Source organism: Macaca nemestrina, chromosome 18 (assembly GCF_043159975.1).
Source record: "Macaca nemestrina isolate mMacNem1 chromosome 18, mMacNem.hap1, whole genome shotgun sequence".
Lineage (NCBI taxonomy): Eukaryota > Metazoa > Chordata > Mammalia > Primates > Cercopithecidae > Macaca > Macaca nemestrina.
Genome location: NC_092142.1, coordinates 18,388,245 through 18,415,033, shown reverse-complemented (window position 1 = coordinate 18,415,033; position 26,789 = coordinate 18,388,245). Strand labels below are relative to the sequence as shown.

Below are 26,789 nucleotides of genomic sequence, written 5' to 3'. Positions count from 1 at the left end.
TTTTTGATGTTTTGTTGAGATGGGGTGGGGGAGAGGGTCTCACTATGTGGCCCAGGCTGGTCTCAAACTCCTGAGCTCAAGTGATCCGCCTGCCTCAGCCTCCCAAAATGCTGGGATTACAGGTGTGAGCCACTGCCCCCAGCCAGAATTACATTTATAATCACCAACGAAGTATCAAGCATTCCTAACTACTTTTCCACATTCCAAATTCATTGACTCCCTGCAACAACTCTGAGAGAAATACTATTCTTTTTATCACCCCATTTCACAGATGGGAAATCAAGGTACAGAGAGATCCAACCATTTGCCCAAGGTCACAGAACTAGAAATAATAGTTGCGATCACAGAGCCTGGATCCAGAGCCATTTTGCTATGGAAATATTTGATACTTGCTTCTAAGAAGAGAAAAAGAGGCCTGAGGCATGAGCCCCCAACTTGGGAGGGAAAGATGGGACACCAGAGACTTTTGCAATCTCAGACCAAGGACTGAGCTGAAACAGCACTGCCTCCTTCCACCCTGCCAGGCTCCAGCTGTGGGTTCTGGCCGCTGTCTCTCTCCCTCTCTGGGCCTGCCCCTCCGAATCATGACAAGCCCACTTGATGACTTCTTGATCCTTCCCAGCCCCGACCTTCTTGACTGTACCCAGGCTCTCTGACCACGTCCCTCTCTCAGTCAGGGAGAGGTGGACCAGGCACGTGGCTGAGAAGCTTCAAAACTGCGTTCCCAAAATATCTGAGCGACTGGCAGATGGAGATGTTGTATGCAGGCGCGGGAGGAGAGCGAATTAGAAATAAAACGAAAGATGCCAGAGAGAACATAAACAGCGTTGGAGGACAGGATGGAGCCTGGAGGTGCTTTTCTGCTTCCCTGTTTCTGAAGTTCTTGTTCGGAGCAGCAAAAAGGCCCTTGCTTGTTGATTCCGTCTACCCATCCATGCAACGGATATTTATCGAGCTTTTACTATGTGCATGCCCTGGGCTGGGTGCTAGGGAATCTTGTCACGCGGACTTGGATGGAAACCCTCAGAATGTGGTCAGCCCTTGAAGAATATAGAGGCTCACAGATCTCCTTTTCTGCTTGGAACAACACTTTATATGACTAAAAATGCCCACACACTTAGCATTACACGGTTCATATCTCAGAAGGCCCAATGTGCCACTAGGTGAACTAAAACCCCGCCACCAGCTGGTCTTGCCAGCTTGCCGAACAAAATGAGGTGTACAGAACATATTCGCAGTCTTCAGCAAAGATGTCCATGGAAACTCAGCCTGCTTCTCTTTCATGCCCCCACATCCGCCCTCCTGTGGCCCAGACCCCCAACCCCCGCTTCTCAGAAAAAGGGAAAAGTCTTGAAATTGATTTCAGAGAAGTTCAGAGCAGTTTTACTTACAGCCAGGGAGGGGTCTGAGCAGGGAAAGGTCCCAGAATTTCAACTTCATCCTCACTTGACTGGCAACAGCTGGACTCGTAGCACTTCTGACAGCAGTGCCGGCAGGTCCATCTGCACAGCAGCAGATCAGAGAGTCTAGAAAGAAAACCCTGAGGCCATTGGGGGAGGTGGGCCGGGGGTAGGGGGAGAGGGGTGGTGGGCAGGGTGGGGAAGAGGAAGAGGAGAAACAACACCCAAAATTAAAAGTAGCCAATCTCGGATGAGAAATAGACATTCAGGAGTTCTGGCTTTGCTGCTCAGCACTTAGAACAAAATGTTTTCCATTTCTATTTACCAACTGCAGGCACAAAGATAGCAAACATCAACTCGCTGGAGCCATTAGTAGCAAGCAAAACATTTGCAGGTATTTTCTTTGGTAGTTTATGTGAATGTCTTTCTTGACATGTGGGTGGTTTATACAACATTGTAAGGGCTATACAATATGTTCAAAACACAATGAATATTACTCTGTCTTCTTGAAAGCAGGGGAAAAATATGTAAAAAATGATCTCGGTGACATGAAACAGACAGAGATAATCAAACGGAATAAGTAGGGGTGGAGAGGGAAACTTGTCTTCTCAACTGGTGTCTTTTCAAAACCGGGATCTCCTTTCGTTAGAAAGGAATGGAAACTCTGCTGGTATTAACACCAGGTTATTGTTGAATATTCACTATCCCCACAGCCCCACATAAGACTCCAAAATGAAAGCCAGGCATTTCTTGATTAGAAACCAGACCAAACAAATCAACAAATGAACCCACCTCGTTTAATGGTTCCAACTGCCCTTTTAAGATCCACGATGAAGCCAAGGGCGTAAGGGAACGAAGGGGTTAAAGAAAGAGAGACAAGACCAGTTTAGCAATATTCCAGCAACTCAAAAAAAAATTTACAGAAGAAAAAAAAAAAAAAAAAAAGCCCTGCGTATTTCCACTTACCATCCTGGGAAGGGAGCTGACTTCCTAACAAGGTGTTGCTATTTTCAGGGCTGCTGGTAGCCTCCTGGTTAACCAACACCAAATAAATGGGAAACTTTAGCATTTCGATTTGATTTGCACCGTATGCTGTTATGAATCAGAGCAGGCGGATAGATAGTCATGCTATCCAATACAGCCACACTTCAGGAGAAGAGCAAACCTTCCTATACAGAAATAGCCATGTAGCCAACCCAAAAGGACATGATTAGCTAACATGCAGGCAGGCATACAGTGGATGTTACTTGGCTCCCCCGCCCTCCCGGAGGCCCTACCTTCCAATTCTGCTCCAATGGTAATGGTGGGGTGTTTCCTATCACCACCCACAAATAGAGGGAACTAAAAAGGAAGCCCTAATCTGGTCCTCTTGAGGAAGGAGGGCCTCCCTTCCTGTTGTGGCCCCACCCCACCTCCCCATCTTCGTCTCCTGGGTTTTCAGGGCACAGACTCCCTCCTTCTCTTTAAGATGGTTTTCCAAATGGGCCAAGTAGACTAGGTTGGTTAGAAGTCCTGCACCCCAACCTCGGGCATGCCCCAGAGGTGAACTGAGGTGGGATTCAAACTCAGAACTTTGAATCAAGAGGGGGAAAGTTATTATCTTCTTTCCAATTCTCCTTCCAGGAGGAGAAAGTCTCAATTTGGTACCACTGCATGTTAACATCTTTTTACCACTTATCAATTTCTACCCTCACCCATCCCCTTTCTTTTAAACAAAGAAAGTAGATCTTGTCCAGAGCCTTGCAGACAGCCATGTCCACCTAGAATTCAATAATGTGGCATTACTCCCATTGCGTTATTCTTCCAGTTGCCTTCTGCCCATGTCACATGATCTTGGTTTCCTATGATATTAGTGATGTAATGTTTCCTTTTCATGTGATTTTGTTAAAGTAAAAATAAAAGTTAGCCCATTTATAGAAAAAAAAAATTAAGTTAATAATAGCATAGGTAGGGCTAGGCACAGTGGCTCATGCCTATAATCATAGTATTTTGGGAGGCCAAGGCGGGTGGATCACCTGAGGTCGGGAGCTTGAGACCAGCCTGGCCAACATGGTGAAACCCCCTCTCTTCTAAAAATACAAAAAATTAGCGAGGCATGGTGGCAGGCACCTGTAATCCCAGCTGCTGGGGAGGCTGAGGCAGGAGACTCACTTGAACCTGGGAAGCAGAGGTTGCAGTGAGCCAAGATCACACCACTGCACTCCAGCCTGGGCAACAGAGTTATTTAGACTCTGTCTAAAATAATCGTCATCACCATCATCATCATCATAGTACAGGTGGTACGTGGCTTGTGAAAAAATCAAAATCCTCGAAGTGGTAAGGGAATAACAACAGCTTGGGAAATACTCAAAGGCACTTATCACAAAATCTCTAAAGCCAAAACTCAAACCATACACAGAAGAAGACCCAAAGGTGCTGAGGGGCCATGCAACGAGCTGAGTCAAGAAGTACTACAGTCCTAGTCTCACCATTGACTGATCACGTGACTCGCACAAGTCAGGGGGCCTCTCTGAGCCTCGGTTTCCTCTTCTTTAGTGGAAAGGCTACTCCATACGTCAAAGGGGTGCTGTTAGGGTGGGACAGGACACTGACTCTGCAAATACTTGCGTGCGGTCCAGTTGAAAATTAAAATGCACCCTTTCTGTGATGATAATTGGGTGATTGTCAAGACATAGTGGTACCCAGCAGGCACCAGGTATTGTCCCGGCAGGTACAGCAGGGCACAAAACAGCAAAATATACTCTCATAGGGCTTACATGAAAAAGTGCTTTAGAATGTTTAGGATAAAGTGATACTTTTTCATGATAATCCATGACCATTTTCGGAATATGGGGAAGCATTTCCTAGACATGTGGTGGTCAAAAGAGGCCATTTATGAAACCAAAGTGAACAGAGACAAGGCCACCTCATGCCCCTGCTGAAAAACAGCCTTCCCAGCCTTCTCAAAGCCCAGGTGCAAGATGAGTGTCAGGGAACAGAGAGAAACCAAAGAAGATGAAAGAGGTACCCTGACGTTCCCAGGCATGCGGTCTTTCTGGCATTGGGTCTCCTGGGTTCCCATGTTTGACACTGATGGAAGAGAACCAATTCATACCAGAAAGAAAGAGGAAGAAAGAAAACCCATGCATTCTAAACAGAGGTTGGCAAACTAAGCTTCGCAGATCAAAACCAGCCCCGCAGCCTGTTTTGCTACAGCCCTTGAGCAAAGAATGATTTGTACGAGTTTAAAAGGTTGGGGGGAAAAAAAAAAAAAAAGATGACTGCCTCTTGATTCATGCAAAGTATACAAAATTCAAATGTTGGTGCCTGCAAATAAAGTTTTATTGGAACACAGCCACACCCACTCATTTACTACTGTCTGTAGCAGTTTTGGTGCTATAGTCAGAGTGGAATAGTTGTGACAGAGACCATGTGAGCCTCCAAGAGAAAAAAAGTACTATCTGGCACTTCACAGGACAAAAAAAGTTTAACACCTTGTTCTAGAAGGAAAACCAACATCTCTGCTCATTGTCATATGAGATGCTTAACATATCTCGCACCGACCCCCCTTGAGATCCCACCTTGACCCCTAAGCGGCTGTGTGGCCTTGGGCAAGTCACTTAATTTCTCTCTGCTGAAGGCGGCCATTAAGAACCCCAGGAGCCAGTAAATATGTTCATTTCTCACTAAATTGCGCACTCAGAGGGGCAGGAACTGCGCTGTTTTCATCACTGCATCCCCAGTGCCAGCACTTAGTAGGCGGTCGCCCAAGTGTGTGTTGGGTGACTATTGAATAGCCCCTGGACAACATTCAGCACACAGTGGGTGGACAGTAATGTGACCTTCAATGAACTTGAAAAGAGAAACTGGCGATTCCACGAAAGGGAAGCCAATCCGGGGAATCGAAGGCAGGAGACGAATGGAAGAGGCTCCGCCAGGTGACACAGCACAGAGTTCCCGACAGGCTGAAGCGTCTGAGGACACTATGAGGGGATACGTGAGCCAGAGGGGAATGGGAGGACCAGCAGCACCCCCAGCTGTGGCTGAGGGGACAAGATGTGAGCCAAGATGCACCCTGGACGTGGAAGTCTGTAAGCTTCTCTGCCCAGCTCAGAGGAGCCAGCACCAGAAGCAAGCAACTCAACGGGTCTCACTGCGAGTCTGCCTGCTTGACCTTGGCGCTGACCTGCGGTCACTTCCCTTCTTGCAGAGGAGAAAGGTCTTTTCATCAAGAAGCCTGGCCCACCCCTCCGCCCCCTCTCCCCAAAAAAGGCTGCTTAGAAATTATTTCAGAATTAATTCAGCCCAAGGATTCTTGGGGGACATTTCTTCAAGGTGAAGAGGGTCCACATCTCCCAGATCCCAATGCAGCGGACTAAAGTAACAGCCTCCTTTTTCTCCACCAGCGCGCCTCTGGCCTCCGGGTGTCCCCCACCCCTCAGCACCCAGTGCCCGGGAGAGACGACGTCCTTGTCCCTCCTGGTCGGAACAGCTGCCTCAGGCTCGGTCTGCCGGCCAATTAGCCGGAGCCGTCACCACGGCAACGGCAGCTGACGGGCCGGGCTGCTGGCTCGCCCCGGGCAGCCCTCCCCACGGCCCCTCCCCTGGGGTGGGGTGCCAAGGAGAGGGAGGGGCGGGGGGGGAAGAAAAGTCCGCCCCACCCCCCATTCCCTCCCCAAGAGGCAAGGGTGCGCTTTGCAGAGTCCACATAGGACCCTCCATCCCGGGGTTTGGGGGTCCCCAGTCTCTCCTCCCGGGGCGCACCCCTGTTGCTGCAAGGGTTGCCCGCGCACGGGCATCCTTTTTCTCGAAGCAAGTTTGTGGGAGCTTAGCCGTGGGCCCTCCCTTCCGCGCGCTCCCAGCCGGAGGGGGCGCAGCACCCCCTACCCGCACCCCGGACCTTGCCCCCAGCCTCAGCCCTACCTGGATGTACGCCATTTTCGCCCGCGCGCACTCACTCCGGCCCGGGCATGGCGCCGCCACGGCCACTTTGCCCTCGCCAACAGCGGAGGGGGAAGAAAGCAAAGGGGGAAAGGAAGAAAAAAGCAGCCGGTGGCCCCAGACGTGACTGGAGTGGCTGATGAGCGGCGCCCGCCCCTCCGCCGGCCGCCCCGTCCTTGCCTTTCCCTGCGTTCCGGCTCTCGGAATCGGGGCCGCCTCCCCGGTTCGGAGAGATGGGTTGCCCAGGGCCCCCGCCTCGGTCTCCCTCGCTGTCCCGTGCTCCCCCCCGAGGCGCTCCCCAGGCTGGAATAAGGCCCGGGCGCCTGGGCAAGGAGCCCGGGGCAGCCGCGGGGACTGCAGCGACCCCAGCGCAGGCGGGGCCGGAGACGCTGGGGCCCGAGCGCGCGGGAGGCGGGGGAGGGGATGGGGATGGAGAAGGGGGTGGGAGGGGGCGGTACACAGGTCAGCCCATCCTGCTGGCAAGGGGGCTGGCATCTACCGAAAGCAGGGCCCCCGGGGCAGCAGTGGAGCGGAGGGGACACAGTGCAGCCTGCCATGAAGTCTGCAGCAGGGAAGGTCCTCCCTATCCAGCCCTCTCCCCAAACTGGGTTGGAAAAACTTTATTCCCGCCCCACCCGACGCGCCTAGCACGGTTGCGGTGAGGATCGCAGAGGCTGCTTGGATGGGAGCCTCAAGTTAAGGTGGGCATAGGGCGTCCCAAACGGAGGTGCTGTGTCCAGGGCTTCAGGGGGCGCGCGGAGAGAGCGGAGCGCCCCTTTACTCTAAACCTGCCGGAGTTGCGCCCTGGACGCAACAGGTCTAGTGCAGGGCGGCCCGGCAGCGCCACCCAGCGTCGTGCCCGGCCTCGTGTGCTCCTCTGCCCACCGGCTGCCGGCCGCCAGTGAGCTTGCGCCCCGGGGCGTGTCCACCGCTGCCCTCCTGCCTGACCTCGTGGCTGGGGCGCCCTGGACCCACAGGCCTCCATCAAACCTCCCAGTCCAAGGCCTCTGGCTCTCCACTCAGAGATTCGAGGTGGAACATTGCCCTCCTCTGGATTTATTTTATTATTTTATTTTATTTTATTTTAGACACAGAGTGTCACTCTGTCACACAGGCTGTAGTGCGGTGTGGGGTAATCTTGGCTCGCTGCAACCTGCGCCTCCCAGGTTCAAGGAATTCTCGTGCCTCAGCCTCCCGAGTAGCTGGGACTACAGGCGCCCACCACCAAGCCCGCTAGATTTTGTATTTTTCGTAGAGAAAGGGTTTCACCATATGGGCCAGCCTGGCCTCGAACTCCTGGCCTCAAGTGATCTGCCTGCCTCGGCCTCTCAAAATGCTGGGATTACGGGCGTGAGCCACTGTGCGGGCCGGATTTCTTTTTAATATGCCCAGTCATCTCCTGTTGCTGGGCAGCAGCTTATCAGCCTGTTAATTTTAACCTCCCAGTGCCTCTTTTTCCTCAGTAAAAACAGGAGAAAATCTCCACCCTGCCTATCCTCCAGGGCTGTTTTGTGGGAATAAATGAGAAAATGAATATGGAAGTAACAAACAAAAGATGGATATTCAGATGCATATATTTTTTGTCTAAAAATCTAGCAGGCCTATACATTTTTTAGTATGATATATTTAGTTTGTAGCATATAGCACGTAACGCATATTGAGTGCTTATGATTCTGCAGGCATACACGCCTCAACACTTCACAAGCATTATTTCATTTCAACCTGCAGTACCTTGATCACTCCTATCAGCTAGCACTCTGTCCAGCCAGAGTAGGCACTGAATAATTGTTTTTGTTGCCCTTATTCACTCTGCTTCCTGAGGGAGGTGCTATGATTATCTCCAATTTATGAGGGACTGGAGTCCGGAGAGGTAAAGCCTCTACGAAGGCCTGACAGCTGGTAGCCCGGGGCACTGGCCTTTGAACCTACAAGTCCAGGAATGAACCCAAGGTGGCCACTCCTAATCACTTTGTGGTATTTATCCACAATCTTTCTCCAGCACTGATGGCAGGGCATGCCAGGTGGGGGGTGGGCCTCTCAGAGGAGGATGCCTATTGGGACGGGTGCTCCTTGGGGGCACTTGAGGGAGCTGGAGGAATTTGCTAGGTGTTCCCGTAAGTAAAAATAATTAACCCTTTTTCACCTGAGGTCAGGAGTTTGAGACCAGCCTGGCCAACGTGGTGAAACCCCGTCTCTACTAAAAATACAAAAATTAGCCAGGCATGGTGGCAGGCACCTGTAATCCCAACTACTCCGGAGGCTGAGGCTAGGAGAATCGCTTGAACCTGGGAGGCAGTGGTTGCAGTGAGCTGAGATTGTGCCACTGCACTCCAGCCTGGGTGACAGAGTGAGACACCATCTCAAAACAAACAAACAAACAAACAAACAAAGTTAACCCTTTTTGAGGTCTGTGTACCAGGCACTGTTTCCAGCCCTTTACACTAATTTCAATCTTTTAATTTTCTGATTACCATGAGGTAGGCACTAGTACTATCCCACTCTTTAGGTGAGAAAAAAAGAGGCATGAAGAGGTGAAGTTGGCCAGGCGTGGTGGCTCATGCCTGTAATCCCAGCACTTTGGGAAGCCAAAGTGGGTGGATCACTTGAGGCCAGGAGTTCAAGACCAGCCTGGCAACATGGTAAAACCCTACAAAAATTTTCTCTACAAAATATAAAAATTAGCCCAGCATTGGTGGCTCACACCTGTAGTCCCAGCTACTTGGGAGACTGAGGCTGAAGAATCACTTGAGCCCAGGAGATTGAGGCTATAGTAACCTGAGATCACACCACTGCACTCCAGCCTGGGTGACACAGTAAGACCCCATCTCAAAAAAAAAAAAAAAAAATGAAGTCATTTGCCCAAGGTGTATCATGCCAGACCACTGTTAACTCCTATAGGAATGGTACCATGTCCAAGAGGCCAAAAAGAGACCTAGATACAGTGAACGAGACCTAGGGTTTATTGGGGAAACTTACATACAGGGACAATCCGGTGGCAGCTGGCTGGACAGGAGAACCTCCATTGTTTACATAAAAAGCATGCAGTTTATGTAGCGTTTTCACTTAACACCTTTCACCTAGCAACTTCCTTTTGGCCCTTTAACCCAAAACAAAGGGCCTCAATTGTTTATATAAAAAGCATGTTTATATAAAAAGCATGGAGTTTATATAGCATTTTCGCTTAGCACCCTCTATCTAAGCAACTTCCTTTTGACCCTTTAACCAAGGGTTTTGCCTCTTTAACCCAAAACAAAGGGCCTCAATTGCCTGTACAGCCTGCATTCCAAGGGACAGGCAGGAGACCCAGACATCCTTCATAGATAAGGAGTGAATCTCCAGGTTGGCCACTCCCAGATTCCTTAGCTCTGAACTGTGAATACACATTCTTCTTAGACCATAGTGTCGTTTGCAGAGTAAGCTAAGTTCAATTATTGCCGTCAGATGTGTCTGCCCTGCAGGGTGCGTATGGCTTCCAGGAGCTGGGATTCAAACCTAAACTTGAATCCTTTCCCTAGCCCCTGCACTATGCTGCCTAATAATGCCTGGTCTTGGAGGAGGGGGATGACCCCGTCCCCAGAATTTTTTAGTACCTTAATCCCTTATGACCTGAAACTGTCCGAGGATACTAAGTACCTCTCCAGCAAAAGAAGAGGTTATTTAAAATGTGGATAATAGAACCTGCCTCTGGTACTATGAAAGGCTTTAAATGTGTGCAAAGCACCTGGCAAAATAGGTGTTTGATAAATGCTTGTTGAATGAGCAAATGGATTGCAGCACAGCTAACATGGACACTTTCAACTCTCAGCCAAGTGGTTATTATGATTGAATGCTAAGCCCTTCATATTCGTTTTTGTTTCATCCCTACTGGATCCTTACAAGGTGGGTACTGTCATGGTCCCCAGTTTACAGGTGAGGAAACTGAAGTCCTGAGATGAGAAGCAAAGTGAGTTGCCCAAGAGAAACAGGTGACAAGAGACAGGGACAGGATACAAATGCAGATCTGGTTAGCAATAAAGGCTCGACTCATCATGGCTGCACCGTTATCAGATGAAAGAATGGACGATCAGTTTAAGTCCTTCATCAGGGGAGTGTCAGATGAGTTCCAGGATCCCACTGCTTTGCAAGCCTCTCCCTGCCTTTCACGGGGACCTGAAGTCCAGCTTTTCAATGTAACTTGGACTCAGATCAAGGCTGTGCCTGCAAAGCTGGCACCTTTACAGGTCTCGATGGAGAAGGCCCCAATCTAGGAGGTAGACAAATGCATGGAATTATATGTGACCTGTGGTGTGATAAAGGGAGTCTCAGGGGACTGTGGGGTTACAGGTGAGAGACCCCAACCTAGTGTGATGAAGGATCGCAGAAGGTTTCCCGGAGAGGCTGACATTAAACTGAGTTCCAAAGAACCAAAGATGGGGAGTGGTGCTTATTTGGGAGGTCCATGAACTTAGAAAGGAAAAAAGTTACGTCGCCATTGTCACCAACCTCCTTCTGAAATTTAGTGTTTCCTTCCATTATGAATGCAGGCAACAAACCAACACAAGCTTAGCACTTACTCAGGACTTTGTCACCAACAATGATCATGTGTAGTCTATCTCATTACACTTGCGGTTGTCGCAAATGACTTGAAATTTCATTTATGTTCTTTACTGCTTGAAAATTACAAATAGTTATTAGGCCCACCTCTAAATCAGTCTATTTAATGTGTTAACAAAGAAGCAAAGACATGACCATATTTAAATTTGTTTAAATATTTTGATAACTGTATATCAGTGTTCATTATAATTTCATTATCAATCTATGTATTCTATTCTATGATTCTAAAAACATTATTCTGAAGGGCTCCATAGGCTTTGGTGGATGGCCAGGGTTTCATGACACAGAAAGTAATAAGAAAGCCCTGAAGGTAGCCTCTGCATTAGCTTAGAGGTGAGAAAGGGAACTGGGGAGAGGCAGGTGGCAGGTGTGGCTCCACAGGTAGTGGATGCCAGATGTCAGGTGGCCTCCTAAGTTACCCCATGGAAAAGCAGAGAGGATTGTGATCAGAAAGATTTTGGCAGGGCTGTGTGCATGTCTATCTGTCTGTCTACCTGGCTGTCTTTGGACATGGAACAGACAAGCCTGGAGGCAGAGAGGCCAGCGAGGAGATGTTGCAACAATCTAGGTGAGAAATGATGCAAGTCTGAACCAAGATAATGGCAGTGAGCCAATGGCAGTACCAGAGTGAGAGGTGATGAGGTCATGGAAGGCAAGGAAGGCTAGAGATTTGCAGGTGTGCTGCAGGAGGAGGAGGGGTTTGTGTCTGAATATGCTGAGTCTCAGATATGTATTATCTAGGGTTCCTGGAAGAAGTCCAATTCAATTCAACTTGGGCAGAAAAGAATTTATGGGCTCATTAACTGGAAAGTCAAACGGCAAATCCTGTGGGCATGGTTGGAATAGGGATGCAACTGAAGTCATAAGAGCTTGCTCTCTCTCTAAATATAAGTCCCACCTCTTTATAGCATCTCTCTGAAAATCAAGGGTTTTTTTTCTTCCTAGAGTAGGTTTGCTTTACATGGCAGGAAAATGGCCACTAGTGATCTTAAGTTTATATTCTTACAGTTTATGCTCCAAAAAGAAAAGACTGTTTTGTTTTGTTTTGGTTTTGGTTTTGGTTTTGGTTTTTTTTGAGACAGAGTCTTGCTCTGTTGCCCAGGCTGGAGTGCAGTGACACAATCTCAGCTCACTGCAACCTCCACCTCCAAGGTTCAAGCAATTCTCCTGCCTTCACCCACCAAGTAGCTGGGATTACAGGCGTGCACCAACATGCCTGGCTAATTTTTGTATTTTCAGTACAAACGAGGTTTCACCATGTTGGGCAGGCAGGTCTCGAACTCCTGACCTCAGGTGATCTTCCCAGAGACTTTTTTTTTTTTTTTTTGAGACAGGGTCTCACTCTGTTGCCCAGGCTAGAGTGCAGTGATGCAATCATGGCTCACTGCCCCCTCCAACTCCTGGGCTCAGGCAATCCTCCCACCTCAGCCTCCCAGGTAGCTGGGATTATAGGTGCATGCCACCACACCTGGCTGATTTAAAATTTTTATTTTGTAGTCATGGAGTCTCGCTATGTTGCTCAGGCTGGTCTCAAACCCCTGGCCTCAAGCAATCCTTCCACCTTAGCCTCCCAAAGCACTGGGATCATAGGCAAGAACCACTGTGCCCGGCAAGAAAAGAGATTTTTATACCAAATCTAATGGAAAACTTCTGGCCATACTTCTCATGCCTACTGTTGTCCAGAGGACCCTGTACTCTGCTTCAGTCAGCCTGGACTAAGTGACCAGGTGACGAGGGATATGTGAGCCCCATGAGCTGTGATCTCACAAGGGCTGCAGAGAGGGAAGGAGTTGGTTCTCTAAGAACAGCTGCTGGGAGACAAAAAGAAAAAACCAAAAACCAAAAAACACGGCCACGATAAGGTCACATTGGAGCACTCAGGCGGAGATGGGCAATGGGCAGATGAGATGGTTCTGGAATTCAGCCCCTCTTAACACAGAATGACATTCAGAGCTGATGAACAGGGAATGAGGCTTCAGTCACTTCCTGAAGGCACCCAGGGGCTCATTTTTATCTCCAGCTTCTAAAAAGAACCAGGCCTTTCACCTTCTTCCCTTGAACACCCACCCACCCAGTCCTGGATGGCAGACACATGCACATAATAATGGTCTTCTCTTCAGGATCCTTAGATAGGTAGTTAGAGGTGCCAAAGCAAACTACGGTCCTGAAAATACCTACTATAATTAAAAAGCACCAGAACTGCAAAAGCAGCCCCCGGCATCCATATGAACAACACAGATTCTGGTTAGGTGACTTTCTATTTCTGCCATACAGGCCGATGGCACTTGTCTCCTAAGTCAGTTTTAATTACACAGCTTCTCAAACATGCTATTCAGATCCTATTTTAGCTATACCTGTAACCCTGGGCAGTGTTTTTGAATGCTAGGGAAGTAAGAGGGCCCCAAGCTAATTAAATAGCTTAGTCTGAAATAGGAATGGCAACTTCTTGTTAACTATGATCCCAAGAGCAGACATAACCAAGTAACCCCACATGGAAGTCAGACTCCTTTCATCTTCATCCTCCTCATGGGCTGTGTGGTTTGACAGCAAGAGATCTGACTTGGGCCAGGCATGGTGGCTCATGCCTGTAATCCCAGCACTTTGGGAGGCTGAGGTAGGCGGATCACGAGGTTAGGAGATCGAGACCATCCTGGCTAACATGGTAAAACCCCATCTCTACCAAAATACAAAACATTAGCCGGGTGAGGTGGTGCGCACTTGTAGTCCTAGCTACTCAGGAGGCTGAAGCAGGGGAATCACTTGAACCTGGGAGGTGGAGGTTGCAGTGAGCCAAGATTGCACCGCTGCACTCTAGCCTGGTGACAGAGCAAGATGCTGTCTCAACAACAACAACAAAGAAGAGATCTGACTTCTAGTCCAGCCTTGCTTACGTGATAGCTGTGTGACCTCAAGTAAGTCACTTCACCTCTGCGAGCCTCAGTTTTCCTCATCTGCAGAATGGGTATACTCCCCTGCCAGCCTGGTGAGAGATAAAGCAAAGGAGAAAAATATACTTGAAACACTAACATGTAGTTCATGAGTAGTAGTTCTCTGTTTCTTCCGCTTAAAAGCGTAAGTTTATTTTTATTTATTTTCATTTTCTTTTCTTTTCAAGACAGGGTCTCACTCTGTTACCCAGGCTGGAGCACAGTGGTACAATCACAACTCACTATAGCCTTGATTTCCAGGGCTCAAGTGATCCTCCCATATCAGCCTCTCAAGTAGCTCAGACTACAAGCACACGCCACCATGCCTGGCTAATTTTTAAATTTTTTTTGCAGAGATGAGGTCTTGCTATGTTGCCCAGGCTGGTCTCAAACTCCTGGGCTCAAGCGATTCTCCTGCCTCACTCTCCCAAAGTGTTGGTATTACAGGCATAAGCCGATATACCTGGCCCCCTCTTTTTTTTTTTATTTTATAGTTGGAAGAGAAGATCGAGTGTTAGGGAGGAAGAAGAGATAGCATGGAAGTTAAAATCCTGGACTTTGGACTCAGCCTGCCACTTACTAGCTGTGTGACCTTGGACCTGCTTCTCTGTGTGGCTCAGCTTCCTCCTCAGTGAACAGGATACTAACAGCCACCATTTAGCGGAAGTGAGGATTTAGTGGGCCAATCTAGATTTATCCCTCAGCACAGCACCTGCCACCATTTATTTACTCAATAAATGCTAGCTAGTACTATTTTTTATTTTTAACATAAACACATCACACAGACAGGTTATATTATTACTAGTCATTGTACTAGGTGCTTTATTTACTCTGAACAATTTTCTTTTTTTGTTCGTGGCTCACACCTGTAATTCCAGCACTTTGGGAAGCTGAGGCAGATAGATCACTTGAGCTCAGAAGTTCAAGACCGGCCTGAGCAACATAATGAAATTCCGTCTCTACAAAAAACACAAAATTAGCCGGGTGTGGTGGTGTGCACCTGTTTGCCCAGCAACTTGGGAGGCTGAGGTGGGAGGATTGCTTGAGCCTGGGAGATTGAGGCTGCAGTGAGCCGAGATTGCGCCACTGCACTCCAGCTTGGGTAACAGAGTGAGACCCTGTCAAAAAAAAAAAAGAAAAGAAAAGAAAAGAAAAGAAAAGGTTGAGAAAACAGAACAATACATCAGACAGGAGGACAGGCATTCATCAAACTTGACTGTGCACAGAAAGTAGGGAGCTACGCTGTATCCTGAAACCCCTTATTTTCAGACTCCTCACCCAGAGATTGTGATGCAGTAGAGTTAGAAGTGAGGTTTGGGGATTTGCATTTCCTGATGAGCTTCCCTAGAGATGATGATGCAGGTGGTCTAAACTTTAACCTTGACCTTAGCATGCTGGGACATCCTTTTGGTGATGTTCACACACTTCCTACCTAGGACGATGCCCACCACCAGCCAGGCTGCACCCCTGGCCCCCTATCCCAAGGGATGTTCCATTGACTCAAACAGGTCAGGATGGGAGATTGCACAGAGCGGGAGGATGCGCCTTATGGTGCCCATAAAGCCCTGAAGATGTTTGACTTACCCGTGACGCTTGACCTCCAGCCGGTCCCTGCCTCCTACCAGACATCTCTTCATCTTGCATGCTGTCTGCTGATACCACTCCTAAGGATCTTGCTTAGGGGAAGGAGTCTGATGGTCTCGCCTTTGAAACCCCCTGAAGCCCCTGCCCCATCCTACCTCCAGCCTCCACATTGGTTCAAGAATTTCCACTACAGATGTTCCTGTCTGAGGCTGGTAGCTACAGTCAGCCAAACCCTCTCCACCCCATGATTCAGAAAAGGGTGACTAATTATGTAATCTTCAAGAAGGAAAATGTGAGGGCGACTTAATAATGGGCTGCAAACATGTGAAGCGTTATTAGCAGGAAGCTGGTGACCACCTGTTCCCTCTCTCTGCCACTGCTAGGAAGAACAGAGGTAGGATTTACCTGCAGAAATCAAAGAGAGTTTCAGGGTAGGCATAAGCGTTGGTAGCACTGATGTGGTTACAAGAGGCGGCATATAAAATCCACTATCCTGGGACTTATGGAAAGGGAAGAAGCATTGGATTTGAGTGGTGTCTCCGTTAGAGGCAGGGAGGAGGGCGCGAGGCTGTGAGCAACTTTGAGACAGGGATTTTTGTCTTGCTCAGCCCAGATCCCTGGCACCTGGCACTCTGTAGACCAGTGGTTCTCAAAGCATGGTCCCTGGACCAGCAGCATCGGCATCGCCTGGGACCTTGCCAGAAATGCAGAATCCCAGGTCCTTCCTATACAGACTGAATCAGAGCCTCTAGGCGCCAAGAAATCCTCCAGGTGATTCTAATGCTGGCTGAAGTGTGAGAACCATGAAGCTTTCAAATTTACTGTGCGTTTCACTCAGGGAATCTTGTGAAAGAGTCAATAAGTCTGGATCATGGCCTGAGATTCTGCATTTTTTAAAACTTTTTTTTTTTTTTAATTTAGGCTCGAGTGTACATGTGCAGTTTTGTTACATGGGTATATTGTGTGATACTGATATTTGGGCTTATAATGATCCCGTTGCCCAGATAGTGAACACAAAACCCAACAGGTTGTTTTTCAACCCTTGCCCCCCTTCCTTCTCCTCCCTTTTGGGGTCACCAGTGCTTGTTGTTCCCATATTTATGTCCATGTGTACCCCATGTTTAGCTTCCACTTATAAGTAAGAACATTCTGTGTTTGGTTTTCTGTTTCTGCATTAATTCGCTTAGGATAATGGCCCCCAACTGCATCCCTATTGCCGCAGAGGATGTTATTTTATTCTTTTTGTGGTTGCATAGTATTCTCTGGTGTATATGTACCACATTTTCTTTTGCAATCCACCATTGATGGGCACTTGAGTTGATTCCCTGTCTTTGCTACTGTAAATAGCGCTGCAATGAACATATGAGTGCCTTTTCGGTAGAATGATTTATTTTCCTTTGGGTATATATACCCAGCAATGGGATTGCTAGGAGTTTCTGCATTGCTTACAAGCTGTACATGATGCTGATGCTGCTAGTCCACAGACCACAGATTGAGTAGCAAGGATCTAGAATAGATGCTTTTACCCCTGCACACACCTGAGGGCTCAGCCCACTGCCACAGGGAACATGAAAAGGACCAGAAGGCAGATAGACCCTGTCCCAAGGCAGGTGGGATACAGTTGAAATAATATGGAGTCACAGAGACCTCAGTTCAAATAGGGACTATGTTGCTCACCAGTTTTCTGTGCCTCTGTTTCTTTATCAGTAAATGGGCATGTAATCTGCTTTCCTGGGACGTATGACATTCCAGGTGGTTGGAGATGCAGATGAAATGAAGGAGATGGAAGCTCCTGGCATAGTGTCTAGCATGTGGTACCCACTCTGCCATATAGTTCCCCTTCCTCTGAATGATCAGGTCTCATGTGATGATCTGGGGCCTGTCATGATTGAGGGCACCCATTAGTCATGCCAACACCAACATCAACAAGGTGTTCTCTCTTTCTCTCCTTCTGCTTTGACCAACTGTCTACCTTTTAGAGCCTTGTAATCTAGTAGAAAATGCAAGGTCCATCTTCCTTTCTCCTATGGAAATAGAGTTATGGCTGGGCATGTAGCTGCCCAGCTAGAATCTACGTGATTTACTGATGTATCTGAGTTTCTGATGGATCTGGACTCAGGAGCTCAAACCATGAAGCTGGTTCTCTGCCTTTCCACTTCTCATTTTTCCTTTGACCTATCTACACAAATCTCCAAAATGTGTTCCCAGCCCGGATGGGAACTCTGAACTCCAGGACACCATATATAACCTGCCGCTTCTTCTCCAACAGCATGTTTAAGAAAAGAGGTTTTCAAATTATGGTTAAACACAGTTTCCCACCTGTTTTTGTAAATACAGTTTTATTGGAACACAAGTTTTCTATGGGAGTTTTCATGCAGCAGTGGCAGGGTTGAGTTGTTGTGACAGAGACTGTATGGCTTGCAAAGCCCAAAATATTTGCTATCTGGCCCTTTACAGGAAAAAAAAATCCAACCCCTATCTAAGAAGTATAACAAGTTTTGTATTCCAAGACCAAATTTCTGACCTGTTCCTTAATCACCTAAACCTGCTTCTTCCTCTGTCTTCCCTCTCCAAGTTGCTCAAGTCAGAACCCTTGGAGCCATCCTTGAGATATAGATATAAAAATATAGATACAGATTCTCTTGTACCTTACACCCAATCAGAAAAACCCTGTTAAATCTTGTCCTCTTTACATTTCAAATATACCCAGAATCTGACAATTTATCATCATTTCCCATGAGGTCCCATGAGAGATGTTGAGGTCCCATAATCTCTCCCCTGGATTATTTCAGTAACTTCCTAACTGGACTCTCTATTTTCTCCATCACCAACTCCTACCTGATACTCTATTCTCAACCAGAAGCCCACATGAGCTGTAGAAATATAAGTCATACTATGTTATTCCTCTACTCAAAGCCCTCCAGTAAATTTCCATCTCAGCTAAAGTAAAAGTCAAAAAGATTCCACATAACCTGGCCCTCCATCATCTACCTCTTTGTTCTCATGTTTACTACCATCCCCTCATTCCATTCCAGCCACACCAGCCTCCTTGCTGTTCCTTGAGCACCAGATAAGCTCCCAGCCCTGGGCCTCTGCACTTGAACTTTCTGCCTGTTTCACTCACCCCTCTGAAATCCTCCATGGCTTCCTCCTTCATCTCTATGACAGGCAGCTTCTAAGATGGCCCACAGTGATCCTCCTCCTGGTATTAACACCCCTGTGTAATCTCCTCCCATTGAGTGTGGGCAGGACCTATCACGGGTGATGGATGTCACTTCTGTGATTAGGCTACATGAGGCGGTAATTTCTGTCTTGGCAGCAGATTGCCTCCCTTGCTGTCTTTGGGGAAGCAAGTTGGTATTTTGGAGACACCTACATGGCAAAGAAATGAGGGTGTCTAGCTAGGAACTGAGATCCTCATTCCAACAGACCTAGAAGAACTGAAATTCTGTAAACTACCACGTGAGTGTGGGAGCTGATCCTTCCCTCATTGAGCCTTCAGATAAGAACACAGCCCTGCCAGCACCTTGATTAAAGACTTGTGAGAGACCCTAAAGTAGAAAATCTAGCTAAGCTATGCCCAACTCCTGGACCACAGAAACTGTAAGTTAATAAATATCTGTTCTTTTAGGCAGTTAAATGTAGGGTAATTTGTTAAACAGCGTTAAATAATACTTCACCTTCTCAGTCTGATCTTCTTTGACGTTTCTCTTTAAAATAGCAATGTTTATTCCTGCCTAGGAGCTCCCAGTTCCCCTGCTCTGCCTAATTTTTCTCCATAATACATATCACCATGTGACATATCATATGAAAATATATTTTTTATATTTTTTTGTGGTCTGTTTCCTCAACTAGAAGTAAACTCTTTGAGCACAAGGGCTTTATTTCTTCCACAGTTGAATCACTAATATCTGGAACAGTGCCTAACATGTAGAAGCTGCCCAATAATATTGTCAGATGAATGAATGAATCAATGAATGAATGAATTCTGTTGACAGTCTCCTTCCACAAAAGTGGACAAATGGCACTAATGGATATCAGCTTTACAATTTCCTAGCACAGCAATCCCAATGAGAAAAGAGATTTTTCCAGACATCCATCTATATCTATCCAGAAAAGGCCCAATTGGACCCACTTGGGTCTTGTCTCTCTTTGTTAAGAAAAACATGGAAAAATGTCCTAAATAAAGCATGTGATCTTCTGACACCCCCATAACAATTTTGCCTTCTCCAGAGTAGCAGAAGAGTTTTAACACTTTATTCATTGTTCTCAAATAAGGCTCAATGAGGCCTACCTATGTACTATTTCAGGAAGAAACCTTGTTTCTCTAGGTGAGGAAGAATTCAGTATTGTCTAAAGAGCCATCACTCTGCACGAAGATTTACATGCCAATCTTCACAACAGCATTATTCATAATTGCCAACAAGTGGAAACAATCCCGAAGTCCACTGATAGGCTAATGGATAAACAAAATGTAGTATAGTCATACAATGGAATGCTTTTCTGCAATAAAAGGGAATGAACTACTGATGCATGCTACAACTTAGATTACCTCAAACACATCATACTAAGTGAAAGAAGCCAGTCGCACCGCTGCCTCCACCTCGAAAAATAAAAATTAAGAAAACCCACACATATTGTATGGCTCCATTTATATGAAATATCCAGAAAGGGAAAATCTATAAAGACACGAGGTAAACTAGTGGTTTCCCAGGGCTGGGAATGGAAAACGGGGAATGAATGTAGACAGCACAAAAGATTGGGGGGTGGCGGTGGTGATGGAAACGTTCTAAAACTGTACTATGGTGATGATTGCATGACTTTGTGAATCACTGTAAATCATTAAATGGTGCACTTAAAATGGGTGAATTTTATGGTATGTAAATTATATGTCAGCAAAGCTGTTTTTATAAAGAAAATAAAATGAAAAGCTCTTGCTAAACTTTTTTTAATTCTATGTTGAAAGGATCCTCTGTCAAATTGTCTTTGAGAATCATGCTTCCTTCCTTTTTAGATGTTTCTGTGAAAGATCAATGTAAAATGTTCCTTCAGTGTCTCAAAAATATAAATGAAGTTTATAAATAAATTGATGAATACTTCTAAATGGCCTGATTTCTGCCCTGTGTAAGGCAATAAAAGGGGCCATAACATTTCGACTTTTGAAATGGTTTTCTGGTCATGTTTGCAGAGCCATCGTTGTCTGACCTCATCACTGACTGAACTGCACCAGCTCCAAGGGCCATTGCCCATCAAAGCAACTGACAAATGCCACATTCACAGAGAAAACAGGAATAGTGAAAGCAAAGTCTTGCATTGTGACTACTGGGGATTGAGGAAGGGTAAAATGCTCTGATTCGCCCGTCTTATAGTGACCTGCAATTTCCATTTCAATGTAATCAAAGGAGGATGGAGGTAATCTCAACTTTGGTAGCCCTTGAAGTGCTACCCTGGATCAATGGCAGGTGCAAGGGAGGATGTAGCACTGCAATTGGCCCAGCCTGCATCACATGTCCATGCCTATGGGAGGGGTAGCACACCGAGATTTGTAGCCCCACTAGAAACATATAGAACAAGAGATGGATAGTTCCCACTAAAGGAAATAAAATGATGAGACAGAAATATCAGGTAACTTATATTATTTCCATGTGCAGAAAAATCATAATGGGTCAAGATGCTCTGTGGGTAAAGGCAGTCAGTATTGTAAGTGACAGTTTAACAGAGGCTCATGGGGCAGTGACCTGGTTACAGTGAGACCCCCGGTTAAAGTCAGCCTCGTACCCATCCAAGTATTCTGTTTCCATTCAAGGGGACATACACGTGTTGAGGACTCTGGGAGGGCATGTGTTGCAAAGGGGATGGTCCCTGGATGACCCACACGGTAGGCAGCTCAATGCCAATTCCCTTTCACTTCTCAGACTTACACTTGTGCAGATCTGGCTACACAAAATTAGGAGAATTCTGTGCAAGATGAAAATTCAAGACCCCTAATTCAAAATTATTAAGGATTGCAAGATAACCACAGCAATGCATCAAGCCAAGTAGAGGATCCCCCTGAGCACTGGACTTGTGCCATTGCCCAGGTCCTATGCTCACATCACCAGTCCTGTCATCATGACATAAATTTCTTCTTCCTTGTCCAACCTAGGGGACTTCGGTACCTTCTCCTCCGAGTCACTCCTGCACTACCTCTTCCTTCATCCACAGCACACCCACTTACCTAGAATTAAGAACTAAAACCAGAAACAAACAAACAAAAAAAAGATCAAAAGAGCCACTTCTCTCAGCAAGTTTAAATCCAAATATCTCTGAGGCCAGAGAACTCTGTGAGGAGAAAGAAATTCACATGTTTAAGAGTTTATCCTTTAGCTGGGCCTCGTGGGACGCATCTGCAGTTCCAGTGCCTCTGAGGCTGAGGCAGGAGGATGGCGTGAGCCTGGGAGTTGAAGGCTGCAGTGAGCTATGGTCCCACCACTGTACTCCAGCCAGGGTAACAGAGTCAGACTCTGCCTCTCAAAAACTTAAAAATTAAATTTTAAAAAGTAGTATATTCTTAAAGTGTCTCACGGTGTTTACTCTCATCCTTGCCCAGAAACAACTCCAGTATTCTTTGTGGGACTTGGGTGGAAGACGCTGAAGAGAGTAGCATCCAGGATGTAGCCCCGATCACAAGGGCTGCCACCATTTCATGGTATTTAATAATAGCGATTTTCTCTGGGCACAGTGGCTCACGCCTGTAATCCTAGTACCTTGGGAGGCTGAGGCGGGTGGATCACTTGAGCTCAGAAGTTTGAGACCAGCCTGGGCAACATGGCAAAAGCCCATCTCCAAAAAATACAAAAGTTCGCCGGGCATGGTGGCATGCAACTGTAGTCCCAGCTACTCAGGAGGCTGAGGTGGGAGGATGGCTTGAGCCCAGGAGGCAGAGGTTGCAGTGAGCAGAGATCTCACCACTGCACTCCAGCCCGGGCAACCGAGTGAGACCCTGTCTCAAAACAAAACAGGCCGGGCACAGTGGCTCACGCCTGTAATCCCAGCACTTTGGGAGGCCGAGACGGGCAGATCACGAGGTCAGGAGATAGAGACCATCCTGGCTAACACGGTGAAACCCCGTCTCTCCTAAAAATGCAAAAAATTAGCCGGGCGTGGCAGCAGGCACCTGTAGTCCCAGCTGCTTGGGAGGCTGAGGCAGGAGAATGGCGTGAACCCGGGAGACGGAGCTTGCAGTGAGCCGAGATCACGCCACTGCACTCCAGCCTGGGCGACTGAGCGAGACTCCGTCTCAAAAACAAACAAACAAAAAAAAAGTAAAACCAATTTTTATCTATTGAACCCTTACTATTTGACAAAACACTGCCTTAAGATTTTCGCATATAGGTATGTCTTCCCATTCTCACACCAACTCTGCAAGCCAGGCACAGAGACAGAAAAAAACTACTATCCCCATTAAAAACAAAAACAAAAAATGAAGCCAGACAGCTAGTAAGTGACAGAGTAGGATTTGAATCCAGATCTGACAGAGGATTTCTGCTACACCAAACAACATTTGATCATTCCATTTATTTTGTTTGTTCGGTTTGGGTTTTTCTTTGAGACAGGGTCTCACTCTGTCACTTAAGCTGGAGTGCAGTGATGCAATCACAACTCACTACAGCCTCAACCTGTCAGACTCAAGCAATCCTCCTGCCTCAGCCTCCCAAGTAGCTGGGACTACAGGTGCATGCCACCACACACGGTTGGGTTTTCTTGTTGTTGTTGTTTTGTTTTGTTTTGTTTTGTTTTGTTTTTGTCAAGACAGGATCTTGCTCTATTGCACAGGCTGATCTCAAGCTCCTGGACTCAAGTGATCCTCTCACCTCAGTCTCCCAAAGTGCTAGGATTATAGGAGTGATCCACCTCTCCTGACCTGATCATTCTATTTCTAACCCCTGAAGACTCAACACAGGGCAAATGAAGACATTATTATCTTAAGCTGCATTTTGATGCCTTTTGCAATACTCAAATTATGTTAAAATTGATGAACCTTGAAAGTTATCATGGAAAAAATGTCAAAGATAGGCCAACCAAGGCATTTTTGGTGGGGCTCAATGTCAAAGCCTAACTGATTACCCATTGTTCTAGATACCTGTGGGTTCAGAGTTAAGACCAATGAAGCTCAAACCACTAATCTTAATGAATAGACCAAACAGGAGATCAGTAAAAATGAAGAAGCATAAACCATCCTGCAGAGATAGGATGGGTCAGAAATCATTTTAGGTCACTGGAGAAGAGAATGCACTAAAACAGAGGAGACTTTCCCAGGTCTTCCTAAAACATTGCTTGGATCATTTATTCCACAAGGTGCAATGAGCACGAATTTCTATGAGCCAGCACCGCCATGGGTGTGGGATATGAAGAATACAAGCCGTGCCAGTGCTCAGCTCAGAAGTTTCCAAGCTCTGGCCAGGCACAGTGGCTCATGCCTGTAATCCCAGCACTTCAGGAGGCCAAGGCAGGAAGATTGCTTGAGGCTAGGAGTTTGACTGCCCTGGGCAACATAGAGAGACCAAGTCTCTACAGAAAAAAAAAGCTAGGCATGGTGGCAGGCACTTATAATCCCAGCTATTTGGGAGGCTGAGGAGGGAGAATTGCTTAAGCTCAGGAGGTTAAGCCTGCAGTTAACTACGATTGTGCCACTGCACTCCAGCCTGGATGACAGAGCAAGACCCTGTCTCACAATTTAAAAAAGAAGCTTTCATGCTCCCATTGCCCAGCATTCAAGGCTTTGTAGGCTTCACCCCTCTGGTAGAGGGCATGTATACAATGCATGGAAACCAGGAGAAGGGGAAGGATGATAAAGAGAGAGCTGAATTAAAAGAGAAGTGTTGGGCCTTCTGAAGGGGGAAGTGCCTCCTGACTGTCGTACCCTGAGTTAACAGTGACTCTTTGTGGCTGGACTGTCTTCACTGATGGGCCACATTTTGCCTCCCTGACCACCAGACCTCCCTGATGAGGAGAGTGGATACCCCACCACAGTCTCAGAAAGAATGTCATCCAACACCCAAGTGCATACCCATCAATCTTCATATTGGAGTAAGTTCAGCCAATAACTGAAGTTGTTATTTCCTGCCTCTCAATTCCCAACTCCAAAGAAAATGCTGCAGTGAGTAACCATGTAGTTAGTAAATGGGACTGGTCCCCTTGATTGCAAGTTGGCTCTAATGCTGTCAGTTAAACCAGCTTCTCTGAGAAAGCCGTGTCTACCCCCACCTAGCTGCCTATCAGGTCTTACTTGGGATCCTTATAGGTATATCTGAGCCTCCTACCAACCCCTCCCCTGCAAACCCAAGCCTTATAAGGCACAGACCCTTTCTAGTCTCAGACAGATCATCTTTATTTACCAAAACCTTTTGGTGCAATTTAGTCAACTGTGAAATACTCCGTAGCAAACTTGACACTTATCCCCTATGATTCAGTTGTGCAAAATGAGCAAGATTTTTTGTTTCATAATTCTTCTCATCTGGGGCTGGAATGTGAGGAGTGTTGTAATCCCCTGAGGTTGGGGAGTTCAGCACCAGTCCGGGGTCCAGGAAGCTGTCCTCAAGTTCATCTCCACTCCACGTCTTCCCTCTGTTCATCTGCCATTCCCACACCATCTTGAATGCGGTGCCCTGCCAAAGCACATTACTCTGAGACCTGCAATCTCTCACTTTTTTTCTTTTCTTTTTAAATATTGTATTAGTCCATTGTCGCACTGCTATAAAGAAATACCCGAGACTGGGTAATTTATAAAGGAAAGAGGTTTAATTGACTCACAGTTTCTAACATGGCTGGGGAGGCTTCAGGAAACTTACAATGATGGTGGAAGGGGAAGGGGAAGCAAGGACCTTCACATGGCAGCAGAAGAGAGAAGAGTGAAGGAGGAATTCACGAACACGTGTAAAACCATGAGATCTTGTGAGAACGAACTCACTGTCACAAGAACAGCATGGGGGAAACAGCCTCCATGATCCAAGCACCTCCCTCCCTTGACACGTGGGGACTACAAGTCCCTCCCTTGACACATAGGAATTACAATTCAAGATGAAATTTGGGTAGGGACACAGAGCCAAATCATATCAAATATAAAGTTTGTTTAGAGACAGAGTCTTGCAGCCTTAAACTCCTAGTTTAAGCCATCCTCCCAGCTCAGCCTCCCAAGTAGCTGGGACCACAGGTGCACACCACTACGCCTAGTTAATTTTATTTTAATTTATTTATTGTAGAGATGGAGTCTCACTCTGTTGCCCAGGCTGGTCTTGAACTCCTGGCCTCAAACAATTCTCTTGTCTCAGCCTCCCAAGGTGCTGGGATTACAGGTGTGAGCCACACACTAAATCTTTCTCTAGGTTGTGCCATGGAAAGCTGGGCACCACCCCTAACTCTCTCAGATCCCCCTAAACCTCTCTGGAGATTTCTACAACACACTTGTCCTTGCTACCTCCTCCAGGAAATAGGGAGTGTGGGTTCTTGAATCTAATCTCTTACCTCATTTCTTTTCTCTTTCTCCTCCTCCCTGCCCAATAGATACTTTACTTCCCCATTATCTTATGGAATCTTGTATCATTGCCTCATAACTATTTTCTGTCTGTGCAGTAGTTCCTAAAAGTATGGTCTCCAGACCAGTAGCATCAACATCGTCTGGGATCTTATAAAAAATGCAAATTCTTAGCACCTAACTCAAGCCTTCTGAGTAACAATCTTTGGGGCTGGAACCCAGCAATCTATGTTTTAATAAGCCCTGCACGGGATTCTGATGCATGCTTAAGACTGAGAACCACTGCTCTAGGGTCTGAATCAATGGTTCTCCACCCTGGTTGCCTTATAATCACCTGGCTGAGCTCTTAAAAATTACTGATTTCTATGTAAATTAATACAACCTCTATGGAAAACAGTATGGAGATTCCTTGAAGAACTAAAAGTAGATCTACCATTCAGTCCAGCAAACCCACTACTGGGTATCTAGAAAAGGAAAAGAAGTCATATGGAAAAGACACACATATGCACACATATGGTTATTGCAGTCCAATTCATAACTGGAAAGATATGGAACCAACCTAAATGCCTGTTGACCAATGAGTGGATAAAGAAAATGTGGTTTATCTACACCATGGAATACTACTCAGCCATAAAAAGGGACAAAATAACGTCTTTTGCAGCAACTTGGATGGAGCTAGAGGCCATTATTCTAAGCAAAGTAACTCAGGAATGGAAAACCAAATACCATATTTTCTTGTTGATAAGTGGGAGCTAAGCTATGAGGATGCAAAGGCATACAGAGCAATGTAATGGGCTTTGGATACTCAAAAGGGAGAGAGTTGGGGATGTAGGATTAAAAAACTACATAGTG

The 26,789-nt window shown here is 46.7% G+C and overlaps 1 protein-coding gene across 6 annotated transcripts in view; it reads right to left on the bottom strand.

Moving 5' to 3' along the window:
- Positions 1–6,724, bottom strand: part of LOC105464277 (synaptotagmin 17) — a 93,695-nt gene extending 86,971 nt beyond the window's left edge. Inside the window, exons 1-3 of one of the 6 annotated variants that reach the window (XM_011712001.3) lie at positions 6,303–6,665; positions 2,193–2,210; positions 1,392–1,540 (exon numbers count right to left, since the gene is read on the bottom strand). In XM_011712001.3, the coding sequence (XP_011710303.1) occupies positions 1,392–1,540; positions 2,193–2,210; positions 6,303–6,317 (182 nt within the window). In that variant the 5' untranslated portion in view covers positions 6,318–6,665. Of the gene's footprint in view, positions 1–1,391; positions 1,541–2,192; positions 2,216–2,366; positions 2,647–6,302 lie in introns of those variants that run through there. The other 5 variants (XM_011712003.3, XM_011711999.2, XM_011712002.2 and 2 more) reach the window with 5 other exon arrangements.
- Positions 6,725–26,789: the final 20,065 nt, after the last annotated feature.